The sequence below is a fragment of the Nilaparvata lugens genome, chromosome 2 (assembly GCF_014356525.2).
Source record: "Nilaparvata lugens isolate BPH chromosome 2, ASM1435652v1, whole genome shotgun sequence".
Lineage (NCBI taxonomy): Eukaryota > Metazoa > Arthropoda > Insecta > Hemiptera > Delphacidae > Nilaparvata > Nilaparvata lugens.
This window is the reverse complement of record NC_052505.1, coordinates 3,910,924-3,924,731: the sequence shown is the minus strand read 5'-3', so window position 1 is coordinate 3,924,731 and position 13,808 is coordinate 3,910,924. Positions and strand designations below refer to the sequence as shown.

Sequence of the window (13,808 nt, the reverse complement as noted above, 5' to 3'; positions counted from 1 at the left end):
CTTTTACTCCCTAGGGAGTTTTTCTGTTTTTTAGTACCGAGAGCGAAAAAGTGACACTTTAGTATCATGTTTCAGGGAGTAAAGTAAGTACTTTTGACAGTAGGTGGAGGAAAATGTATATATTTTTTTCTTTTATTCCATGTTATTCAAAATATCAGCCAACGAATATTACTTATTAACTAATCAAATTTGAAACGGGAACTTCATCATAGCTGTAGTTTTGGCTGTCATTGTTGTTACAACTCTTATTAGCCGACAGATAGTGCTGTCGGAGGAGATCTGTGATTACAAGCCAGCTGTTTCTGTTTACTTTTAAGATTATGTTGTAACACATTGTTTGGTCACATACGTTTTTTAAAAATTATTTTATATGCAGTTTTTATAAAAATGTAGGTGGAGGAAAAATGTTGTGTATATCACGAGTGAAAAATGTTTTTTCTCCCTCAGGCTTCGCCTAGGGCTTCAAACTTTTCCCTCAGGGAGAAAAAACAGCACTTTTCACTCTAGATATACAAATAACTATTTCATAAGTTTTCTATATTCGTTCATCTACTCTTCAATTTGTTGTTAGCAGAATTCGAATTTTCCAATTTTCCCATTTAATGCATTAAAATTAATAATTGATCAATTTTCAGGTGCGGCCGTGGCATCTTTAGGCACAATAGTTGCTCCCGTTCTGAGATCAATCACATCTAAATTGATTCCACCTTCTGAGAGAGGTCAGCTTCAAATTATGTACATTGATTATCAACATTGATTAACAGTGACGGCTCGTTCATTAGGACGTCGCCCGCCCATTGCTAATTTCGTTTTTTCAATTTTCTTCAATCTTTTGAAAAAAATTGAAATAATCACCATTTGTGTATTATATAGTTTTCACAAATTGTATTTGAATCCAATAAGCCGAAAAAGTCCGTGGAAAATGAGATCAATGATCTGCGCATGTTACAGTGGGGCGTTCTGCTGTGAGTCGGCGAATAGCGCTATCTTCCTCAATGCTAAAGTCAGTCAACGGCTGAAACAGTGACTATGTACTGTTTAAGGCTAGGCGCACACTAGTTAGTCAAAACAAGACACGACACGATCAAACACGTTTAGTCACAATACTTCACATAGTTGCTTGTGACGCAACTCACACTGATTAGTCATTGCAATTAGACATGTAAAGTATTGTGACTAAACGTGACTAGTCTTGTCTTGACTAACCGGTGTAGGCCCAGCCTAATGGTGCATTTTTGTTTGTGCGTAAACTTCCGCAGTCGACGGCGACAAACATTGTTGACATTCATATTGTCCAAATTTCAAGTTTGCTAAAACAGCTGATCAAAAAACTTTTCATTATTTGTCTTTATTATTAAAGAATAAACATTTCTAATAATATCAACATATTGTCATTTAAAAGTATAAAATGTATAAACTAAAACTGCCCCATTTAAACATAATTTAACATAATCTTTTAGGTTATGTAGACAAATTGAAATCTACCCAATTTGAGGTCCGTATCCTGTCGTGGTTGTCCAAGGAATTTACGCACAAACGAAAACGCAGCTTTAAGACTATTTTGGACTCCATCCAAGCGAACACACTGTTTAAATATCGATATTATAATATTAAACATAAATAAATTCTTAACCATTTGAAACAACCATCTTTATTTACGTAGATAACAAACTGAGTAAACAACTTATTATCTTATATCAAACAGTTATCATGTGATTAAGTAACATCACATGATATACAAACATCTTCCCCTTTTATTTTCTCAAACATTTTCTTTTTCAACCTTTCCTTTGATTTCATATTCTTCTTAAAAACCTCTCATTTCTTCTCAATATTCTTCCGCTATTGGACTTCACCACATAGGACCGTGGGGCATTAGCTTCATTAATAACTACTCCAGGCTCCCATAATTCTCCAATTGTTCTCCAATCGTGGATATAAATGGGCTGATTTTCTTTGAAATAAGAAACACGTTTCCGTGACTGCTTATCGTATGTTGCTTTCTGTTGAAATTTATGGTTCTTCATCCGAGGAAGTTGATGAAGTTTCAAACTATCTTTAGGATAAGGGAACTTTGTTCTTATCATTCGACCAAACATTAATTGAGTAAACAACCCAAAGACCTTAAAGAGATATAGACCCACAATGCCTATGCCTTCCCATTGATAGCTCTTACTTGGAATTGAAGGCCGCCATTGGGATATTTTAGCACGAGATATTATATCTATATATTTGTAATACTATAGATTACAAAGGCATTGGTATGTAATAATCTTATGGGTTGCCCCCTCAATGGCCGATTTCAATTTCAAGTACGACACTAGCGCTGCATGTTAGTCTATGCATCTTTAAGGTCTTTGAAACAACCTATTATCTTATCAAACAGTTATCATGTGATTAAGTAACATCACATGATATACAAACACACACTAGTAGTAGTACTGTACGGTAGAGCGCAGTACTATATTACATTATTTATTCTCAGTCATTTTGTGTCCAAGTTGAGGTGGGAAATACCTATGTTGGTATCACTGATGTACTCTAGTTTGAGGCAAAAATGACGTGTTGTTTTGCCGGTTCGTTCCGTGTGCGTTCTTAGGCGAATATAGGTTAGAATTCTTGATTTCGCATGTTTACAAGTTAATACCGGGGCACCGAGCTTCGCTCGTTATTTATTTATTGATAAACAGAACACAATTCTTAAAAATGATTGGGAAAGGACAAACAGGCACAGCTCAAAACTGTTTCTTCTCCGAATTTTGATTTATACATTATAAATGGTCCAAAAAGTAGGTTATGTTTCATACACTTGAATTCAGGTCCAATTTTCAGTCAAAATATTTAAAAACAGAAAAGTTCTAATTTAGATTGTTTACAAACCAAATTTAATAACAAAATAACACTCACTAATCACTTAAAACTGTAAAATAATGATTAAATTTGAATATTATGATATACTCTAATTTAGAGTGATAAATCATGTCATGTCAACAAATCAGATTAATTTGATTAAATTTTCCAGATAATATTTCTCGCTAGATATGGTAAGCTGATTGAATGATTACACAGCTGATCTCCCACACAGGCACACGCATCTTCTGTTATCGACAGACGATGAAATTATACAGACATCTGTTCTTCCAAGGATGAATTATCCTTTTAATGTCCTTCAGCGAGTTTTTCCAGGGATGACACATAGTACAATTGAATTTTCATAACATAAACCTAATATGTTCCAAATTTCGTGAAAATCGTTAGATCCGTTTTCGAGATCCGTTGAACATAAATATCCAGATAAAAAAATACAGAAATTGCTCCCTTAATATAATAGGATAATTTGGCGGTATCGCAGTAAATTTTATGTGTTTCATTATTGCTGTTTCATATAAAAATAAAAATCACTGCAGAAGTGATTACTCAAGTGATACTGTGATTACTGCAGAAGTGCAAGTGTTTTTTGTAAGAAAATGTCTGAGAAAGGTCAAAGGAGTGAGTCAATTCTGTTTTCCAACGAATTTGACCTGTGAAAAGGTTCGAGGAATACGTGTTCCAACTTTGAAGCTGATTGATCAATTCTTTCTTAAGGTAGAAACAGACGGACAACGACTTTGGCCTTCAGTGAGTCGAAAGTGAGAACTCGCTAATGCTCGTTCAATTATGAAGAACAAGACTTGTTATGGATTTAATCCACCTTAAATTTAGATTGCGCTGTCAATCAATGTCATCAACTATTTCTTTTTTTCCAACTCAACTCATTAATTTCGTTGAATTTAATGCAATTACTTCTTCTGTCTATGAGATGTTTTACAAAGTGTACTCTTCTGACTTGTGTTCTTGCTTATTCTGCAATCCTTTGTAATTCATCTAGTACTTCAATTTTTTTTTTGACACCTGGTCCTATCGGTTTCTTTCTCCATCCTTTTCCTTATTATTCTTCCCCCATCCCATCCTTTCATATCTACTTTTCCTGATACCTTTTTCACCTTCTCAAGGATTGAAGGTTTTCCTAGTACATGGATATCCATAGTTGGAAAAACCCATTAATCTTCCACCCTTTTTTTTGCACCAGTTTCTTTTCATTTTGTTTAAATGTGTATTGTTGTTGTTTGCATGTATTCTTTTTGTTAATCTCTGTATTACACTTGTATGTGTGTGTAAAAGTAAAGTGAATTGAAAAAACTGAAATGAATCTACATTTTGAATGAATTTGAATTTTCAGGTAAAGCGTTTAGCTTATTGACAGTAGCAGATCAGTCGGTGCCAATAATTTCTGGGGCACTTTTCAGTCAAATTTACAATGCGACAATCGACTCGAATCCAGCGGCCTTTTTCTCCATCACCATCATCAGCCAGTTGGGTGTTCTATTTTTTGTCATGTAAGTATTCTGAAACACTAATATCATGGATAAAAGATTGCATAAGAAGATATGGTCAGTAGAAATCATTCAGTTTGGATGTTTTGTATCAAATGATGGTGTTGTGTATCAAGTTCAAATGATAGTGTATCATATTGTGTTGATACTGTATCATTTGGGGGGATACTGTATCATTAATGATTATACCATAGATAAAATATATCATAAGAAGATACAATCAATCAATCAATCAAATTATTTATTGTCACACAACATTAAAATGTTACAACAACGTCATTAATAACACAGAAAACATCAATTAAAAAAATCTATTACAAAGAAATCTTCAACTTTATATAAACATTCATTGACTTTGTACTTTTTTCAAATATTTACAGTAACTATTAAAGCTCATTCTTTTGATATTTTCAGGCAAAGCGTTATAAAGTTTTATTGACATGTATTGCCAGTTTTTTTGAGAACTTGTAAATTGGCAATACTCGACTCTTATATTATTCCTATGTCTAGTGTTATGTTGGTGTATCCTAGAGTTAACATCATATTCATTTTCAGTTTTCTTCACTGAAATCAAGCATGACAATACATACAAAGATGGCAGTGTTAATAGTCCGAGTTCAATAAATAATTATTTGCATGGAGTACGAGGAGCCTTGTGGCAAATTATTCTTACTGCTTTCTTTTGACATTTAAACAAGATGTCCATATAGCAAAAGGCTATGAATATGGGCAAAGTAAACACTCATTAGAACAGACATATCTACAATATTACATAATCTACGTAAAAGGAAGATGCCCTTGTTGATTTTTTTATAAATATATGTTATATGGCATTTCCAAGTCAGGTTGGTATCAATTTTCACTCCAAGAAACTTAATTGAGTTTATGTCATTAATTTTTCTGTCAAAGCTAAAAGTTATATCCTCTGTTTTTGTGGAATTAATGCTCAAATTGTTTGCTGCACACCAATCTTCAATTTTAGAGGTATTATTCAGTATGTTAGAATACAAATAATCCTTATTCTTATTAGCTACCTTTAAACCTAAGTCATCAGCAAACAAATACGAAGCACTATCGTCATTACAAGAGTTAATAATATTAGGCAAATCATTAATATAAACAATGAATAATAGTGGACCAAGAATGGAACCTTGTGGTACGCCGTATTTGACTATTCCACCTCTAGAATACTCGCCATTTTTTAAAACATACTGTACTCTATTTGTAAGATAGGAATAAATAAGGTCAACAGCCAATTGATTCAACCCGTAATAAGATAGTTTATGACATAATATAGTATGATCAACAGTTTCAAACGCTTTGGTCATATCAAAACTTCTAAATTTGACATATTTATGGTTTTCCAGATCGTTGATTACTTCTTTTACAAGCCTCAAAACATTGTCGCATGTACTACGATTCCTCCTAAAACCATATTGGTTATCAGAGAGTAGTCTATTATGTTCAAAATAAGCTGTTAATTGAGCGTAAAGAAGTTTTTCAAAAATTTTTGATATTATGTAAACTATACATATCGGCCTATAGTTATCAATAATCGATCTAACACCTTTCTTATAAACTGGTATTAACTTGACTTTTTTCAAATCATCCGGAAACAACCCAAGGCTCAAGCACTTATTAAAGATTACAGTCAACACCTCTGCAATATTTGGAGCTGCCAATTTCAAGATGAATGAGTTTAATCCATAGATATCTAGAGTATTGGAATTGTTCATATCATTTATTGCTGCAAAAACCTCTTCCACCTTGAAGTCTTTAAACGCAAAACAAACCTTTGGCTTAGGAACTTTGTTGATATAATAGTCATGCTTGAGATTACTCTCAGGAATACTTCTACTAAGTTGTTCTACTTTATCTAGAAAAAACCTGTTAATTTCATTTTCGGTCATGTTGCATTCATTTTTACCTGATTTACAATTAACACTAATATTATTATTTATTATTCTCCAAGCTGCTTTTGTCTTATTGTTACTATTTTTTATTATTGAATTATTATAATTTAACTTAGCTTTTTTTATAGCAGAGCGATAATATTTTCTCAACTTAAGGTATTCTTGTTTCATCTCTTCACTAGGAGAATTTCTAAGTAAATAATACAGACTTTCACATTTACTCTTCAACTTGCGTTATTCAGAACTGTACCAGTTATTTTTACTTCTATTTACTTTTGTTTTTATTTTTTTACGCAATGGGAAAGCCAAATTTACTGCCCACATGAATAGTTTTTGGAACTCACGAATCTGATCAATGACATCTGTCAATTCATACACTTGTATCCAATTTATTTGTTGAAGACTTTCTAGGAAGATATATATATATTGCTCTCATTTAATTCTCTAGTCAAAATAACTTCTTTGTTTAAAATTTTATTATTATCATTTTCTAGTTTTAGTTTAAGGCCTATAGCAAAGTGATCTGAAAAAACAGTGTAAACAATCTTGCTTTCCCATCTACTAGAATGGATGTCTGTTACAATATTATCAATGCATGAGCCACCTGTATCATTAGGCCTTGTAATCTCATGCGTAGTTACATGCAAATTAAAACTTATTAATAAATTAATCAGATCATCTCTTTGACTAGACTGAACATTAAAATCAACATTAAAATCTGCACAAAGAATAACATTAAATTTTTTTAAAGTAAACAGGAAACTCAACATTTGATTTAGAATGACTAGAAAATGATTAAATTTATTTACATCCCTACTATATGGTCTATAGACAGACAAAACAATCAAAAATATTTCAGGTATCTTGAGCGCACAAGCCTCACAAATCATTTAAACTGATAAATCTTGTATGTTTTTCAGTTCATTGAATACAAATGAATTATTTATAAAAATAGCAGCACCACCACGGATGTGACTTGATCTACAATAATACGATCCTGTTCTAAAGTCTCCAATACTAATAATATTCATTTCCTCTTCATTCATCCAATGCTCACTGATTGCAATCACATCCAGCCTATTTTCTTTAGCAGTTATTTCAAGATAGTCAATTTTATTAATAAGACCCTGTGAATTCCAAGACAACAAATTAACCTCATTATTAGTCATAATTGGTTCAGGCCTAATGAGTTCTGAGTGAATCAAGCACAAATCATTATTGCTGTTGTCTGTCATTACTCCATAATCAATTAGATTTTTACTAGTAATATTAGAACTATTATTATCTAGATTTTTACTAATATTATCAGTCCTTTCACTATTAGTAATAATTGCAGATGATAAATCATTGTCAGTTGCTAAGAGTTTAAATTATCTGCCAACATACTAGAAGAGACGCTTTGTTTTGTGCATTCCAAAACTTCAATAGATGATATGAGGTTGACCTTACATGGAAGAGAAATAGGTACAGTCAAATTCGATTTTGAAAAATGATCTTTAACGTACTTGATAATTCTATCACTAACAAGTTTTTTTCCAAGCCTATTCATATGCATTCCGTGATTTGTGAAAAATCTACGTCCTATATCACTAATGCCTATGAATTTCACGTGAGAGTAAAGATTGCAGATTTTGAAAATCTCACTATTCGTCTCCCTTACTGCCACGTTGACGCACGACCAGTCAGCCAAATCATAACGTAGAGGAATCGAGAGAACAAAGACGTTTGTTTTGTAGAGAGCCGCCAAACTCCTCCTCAGAGCCACAAGAACATTCTTAGCCTCATTACTACTAACATCATTCGAACCGGCTTGAATGACAACAGAGTCCTTCTCCCCAAAACTCTCAAAATCATCCGGCAAGACGTCCTGAAACTTAGCTCCCGGTTTCACAAAAGAAGTAAAGTTGTAGTCATTCTTGATGAATTCTCTGTAGACATTTCTTCCGTGACTGTCAGCAAAGTAATGTATTTTTATCTTACCCCCAATATCTGAGTTCTTTGGAATACTATTGTTTTTGTACTTGTTTGAAATCTTATTAGTTCCCAGAAAATCCTTGGATTGATGATTCACACACTTTCCCGACTTAACAAACAATTCGTCATAGAGAGACCTCCATTTATTTGTCTCTTCCCGATCCAACACTCTCTCATTTCTCAGAGTCACATTGTCTGCCTCCAGCGCTTCAATAGAAGTTGACATTGATTGTAATCTCCCCGTTAGAGAGTTATTCTCATCCCTGAGTGACTCAATGATCCCATTTAAGTCCTGACTTTGACTCAAATTCTCAGACTTTAACTGATCTACCTCATTTTTTAAATCCTGTACATATTTTATGAGGTCATCTCTTTGTTGTAATAATTCCAGCTCACGAATACTTTGAGTGTCGTCATCCCTAACCGTTCTAATATTTGGTGTATTAACACCCATATCACGTGATCTTTGAGTGGATTCCTCACGTGGTGATTGTAATGGAGTATCCACACTTTCCTCCAAAAATGAATGCTTATGAGATCCAGAACTTCCAGTAACCTTTTTCATCTCACTATCAGTTTTCACCGTGGCGGAACATCCAATTGTCAAACAGCGCCATGAGATATGACCATTAGATAAAATATTACCCCTTCTATAGCTGAATCCATCCACCTTTATGCCCTGTTTTCCCCTTTTCGTTTCAAAAATGTAAATTGACATGATATCTGTTATAGAGACAATTATCAACAGAAGATTCAATTATTATTTAGACTTTTGTATTCTATCACAATCCAAGCAATAAATTCTATCAGTCTGCAAAAGATGTGATCACGCAGAGACAAAAGGAGAAATGAGAAGGAAAATAAGGGATTGCCTAGAGAGCATTCAAGGCGTGAATAAGGAAGCTCCTGATTTTAAGGATAAAGTTAGTTAAGAATGACAAGTTAAATATTCAATAATAATTAGTGAAGGAACTGGTAAAAGTCGCAAACCAAAGAAATAACGAAAAGAATTGAAATGAGAAATATTAATTCGAAAAACAAGAGAGAGTCACGGGCTATCTGTCAAACGCTCAATGTTATTGTTGTTGTTGTTTTGTTAACGGTACCTCAAGATTACAACTTGCCATCAGCTGATTCCATTCATTCGCTATAACCGGCAGCAGACGTGATAAGCAACAAGTTCCAACAGTCGCAATCCGATAGAAAACTTTTCAAACTACTTTGTATGACCCAGAGATTTAGGTTAACAATCAATCATTATCAATATCAATATCATATCCCATGTTACAGACCGTTTATATTCTAATTTTCAATATCAACTCAAGCTGATACTCCTAGTACTTGATTTTCGTGAAGCTATGTGACGATGGTAGTCTCTCATACTGTGCCGTTCTTAGACAGTAGTCGACAGTAATCGGCTTGAGTTAACAGTAAAAGTTGCGACATAAACCCCCTATACCATGGGATATCTACTTATGCTATTGTTCCTCTATGGTAGAAATCAAAGTTTTGTATCAAATCATGGTGATGTGTATCAAGTTGATATGATACTGTATCCATTGAGTTGATACTGTATCGTGTATGATGATACCATAGAGAAAAACTAGCACAAGAAGTTATCCCACGCCACAGAAAACAGCATTATAGAAGTTTGATCAGCCCGTGGTCAGTAGAAATCATTCAGTTTAGAAGTTTTGCACCAAATTATGGTGTTGTGTGTAAAGTTGAGATGATACTGTATCATACTGTCTTGATACTGTATCTTTTTGTAGTGATACTGTATCATTTTGTGGTGATACTGTATCATTTATAGTGATACCATAGCATAAGAAGATATCCCATGTTACAGACCGTTTGTATTCTAATTTTCAATGTTAACTCCATAAGACATTTTGAGGTTAGAAAATATTCTTAGACTTGCCTTTAAAATTTCTTCATGGCACCCAGCTGAGACGTAGAGAGTGGTGTGGCCTTAACCGGTTCAGGACGCAGGTGGGAAGGTGTGCTGAGCTGATGACAGCATGGGGATACACATCTGATCCTCTGTGCCAATGTGGACAAATCCAATCAACGAACCACCTAATATCTGAGTGACCACAAGACTCCTATCATGGAGGGCTGTCAGCCCTCCATGATGCTGGAGAAGATGCGTGTCAGTGGCTCCAGAACGTTCCAAATTCTATTAGTATTTGAAATATTAAGTGTAAAATTATGTTTTTTTTCTAATTTTGGCCTATGTATGCATATATATATATATATATATATATATATAATGTTAACTCAAGCTGATAGTCCTAGTACTGAATTTTCGTGAAACTATGTGACGCTGGTAGTCTCTCATACTGTACCGTTCTCACACTCTCACAGGCCAAAACAGTAATAATAGACAGTAGTCGACAGTAATCGGTTTGAGTTAACAAGAAATCGACTTGTAATTTGGAATATAAACGACCTTTACCATGGGATATCTTCTTATGTTATCTTTAGGCTAATATTCACTCTAATTCTCCCTATTTATTATTGTAAATCCCTCATAAAAACCAGCATACATAAACTGATGAATCAACAACTATCGTGAGGTCCACGTTATAATGGCAGTATTTGATTAGAATTTGGTGCTGCTATCCTTGTCTATCAATCGTCAAAGCAGATAGCGCTATCCTTTTCTAGCTATACATCTTTGCCATATAGTGTATAAATATATTTTAATAATAGAATATTCAATCTCAATTATGTAAATATATTATTCAGTCATTGAAAAATACATTTTCTTGACGAATAAAATGGAATTTATTATTCTAAACAACATTGAACACTTAATATTAAATCAGATATACCGGTATCAGCTATTATAGAAGGCAGTGGCAAGGCAGAGAATCGGATACGCTGTTCTCCTACCTCTCTCCACTGACATTATAATATGGACCTCATTAAACCAATGCAATCCTAGATCTCACACTTGGCTCGCAAGTCTAGAGAGAGTATATTTCTCAATTGATCATATTTTTTGCTAATTTTGGTCCATTCACCAATATCAACGAGAAAAGATAGCATAAGAAGATATCCCATGGTACAGGTCGTTTATGTTCCGTATTTGAAGCGATATTTTGTTAACTCAAGCTGATTACTGTCGAATACTGTCTATTATTACTGTTTGGTGGGGTGAGAGTGTAAGAACGGCACAGTATGAGAGACTACCAGCGTCACATGGCTTCATCAAAAACAACTACTATGTTGAGGTCCACGTTATAATGGCAGTGGAGAAAGATAGGAGAACAACGTTGCCGATCCTCAACGCCTTGTCTTGTCAATGCCTTCTATAGACGGTAGCTGATACAGTTTTATTGATGTAATATTAACTGTTTATTCTCGTTTGAAATAATCAATTATATTTTATTAAGCAAGAAATCATGTTTTTCAATAATTTCATAATGAATTTTCATAATATTAAGATGAACTATTTTGTTGATTAATTATTAATTCTACATTGTTAAAATACGATCTGGTAACAGAGCACAGCGAGAAAGAGATAGCGCTATCCGCTTTGTTGAATGATAAACAAGGATAACAATACCATTGTTAATCAAACACTGCCATTATAATGTGGACCTTACTATAGCACGCACTATCGGCTTGAGTTGACAGTGAAATTTGCTACATAAACGCCGATAAACACCAATATATTTTTCGCCCCACTTGGATGTAATGAGCTGGTTTACGTGCGTCATATGGAGGCCGAAAGTGATTGTTTTCTGACCAGGCCGGTAAAATTTTTACGGCCCTAGGGCTGTAAAATAACCTTGAAGTCAGCTGATTCTGATTTGATGTGAACGTGTTTACAAAATAGTTTATGAAACGGAATCAGTTTATGCTTCTAGAATTGAATAAAGTTTTTGCAATAAGATACTATAATTTTATTTGGTTGAATGAAATACAAATGAGATATTATAAACTATTCAAATTCAATTTTCAGAGTATAATAGAATCTAACCTCAATCCTCCTAGTAAAGCGTTTATCACGGAACATGGTGGATAAACGGAATCATTTTATGCTTCTAGAATTCAATAAAGTATTCTGTAATAATATACTATAATTTTATTTAAATGAATAAAATACAGATAAGATATATATTATAAACTATTCAAATAATTCGATTTTCATAGAAGGATAGAACTTCTAACCTAAACTTCCATTGACATTCAGATCACATCAGATTGGCCGAATTTCAAGTGTGCTAAAACAGCTGATCAAAAACTTTTTCAAGTGTGATAAACCAGCTGATCAAAAACTTTTTCAAGTGTGATAACCAGCTGATCAAAAACTTTTCATTATTTGTGTTTATCATTCAATAATTAAAACATTTATAATAATATCATCTTATTGTCATTTGGAAGAATAAAAAGTATAAACTCAACCTCTTACATAATTGAACATAATCTTTTAGGTTATTTAGACAAATCAGAATAAAAAATAAAAATACTTGGACAATTTCTTGATATTCAGATTTGCTAGAGCTATGACCTTCCACTTTTGCTTTCGGAAGTGCTTATAATAGACAATGAGAATAATTATTATTCTCATATATATATTGTTTATTTTTCTGTGTGGCGAAAAATAACGTTCTCACCATGGGCAAAAATGTTTTTCCGGCTCTCAATCTTTTCTAGTCCTCGGCCTACGGCCTCGGACTTGAAAACCGATTTCGAGCCAGAAAAGTCACATTTTCGGCCCTAGGTGCGAAATATACTATTACGTCTTCTAAACGATTTATTGTAAGTGTAAAGCTCATTAAACATCAACAGGGATGTTGGTATAGGGAAGAAACTCCTGGACCTTGTAAAGGACACGGGAGTTGGTTTGCCCAACCAACATACTTGGGACACACAATAAGCTTCGGTTGACGTGGGAGGTTCTTTGAACCTTTGGATCTTTGAATCCGTCCCTTCAAAACATAAACATAGTGTAAAGCTCTAACTCTATACCTTTAATTGCCTGCTCGAATTGATCTGATTGTTGTTCATGGTATATTTACTTTTTGATTTCAGGATCATCCATTGCCGACTTGGAGGGAGAAATATTAATCAGGCCGAGGATTCCAGACTTGAAACAAACAGCGATTAGAATATTGGACGACGCAACACCAGTGAGCTGAACAGCATTCCTTAATTGTATTATACAAGCTCTTAGATTAGATTAGTGTTATAAGATAGTAACGTGTAAGTAGGTTTTGTTACCATAAGATATTTTGTGTGTTCTATTTGTTAGAATTTGCATTCCGTTTATTTTAGTAGAGTACTCAGTATTTCATAAATGTTGATACTTCTTACATAAATCTATTTTTATTTGTTCATGCCTTCCATCTTCAATCAATTCTCTTTGAACATCTATCTTACTGGATATCCTCGATTAACATCCATTTCAGGGGTAAGCTAGTCATTGAATTAACATCATTCAACATCTGCTTGGTTGATTTCAGTGTTATTTATTGGCTTTCATCTCTTGTGTCAAGCATAATTTTGTTTCTTCGAATTCTTGAACAATAAAGTT

The 13,808-nt window shown here is 33.5% G+C and overlaps 1 protein-coding gene across 4 annotated transcripts in view; it reads left to right on the top strand.

Annotated features, from left to right (window-relative positions):
* LOC111045197 (proton-coupled folate transporter) overlaps positions 1–13,611 on the top strand; it is a 40,077-nt gene extending 26,466 nt beyond the window's left edge. For 2 of the 4 annotated variants that reach the window (XM_039420362.1, XM_039420365.1), the window contains 3 exons: positions 636–719; positions 4,220–4,376; positions 13,307–13,611. In XM_039420362.1, coding sequence (XP_039276296.1) covers positions 636–719; positions 4,220–4,376; positions 13,307–13,382 — 317 coding nt within the window. In that variant the 3' untranslated portion in view covers positions 13,383–13,611. The remainder of the gene's footprint in view (positions 1–635; positions 720–4,219; positions 4,377–13,306) is intronic. The other 2 variants (XM_039420364.1, XM_039420361.1) reach the window with 2 other exon arrangements.
* The last annotated feature ends 197 nt before the right edge of the window (positions 13,612–13,808 follow it).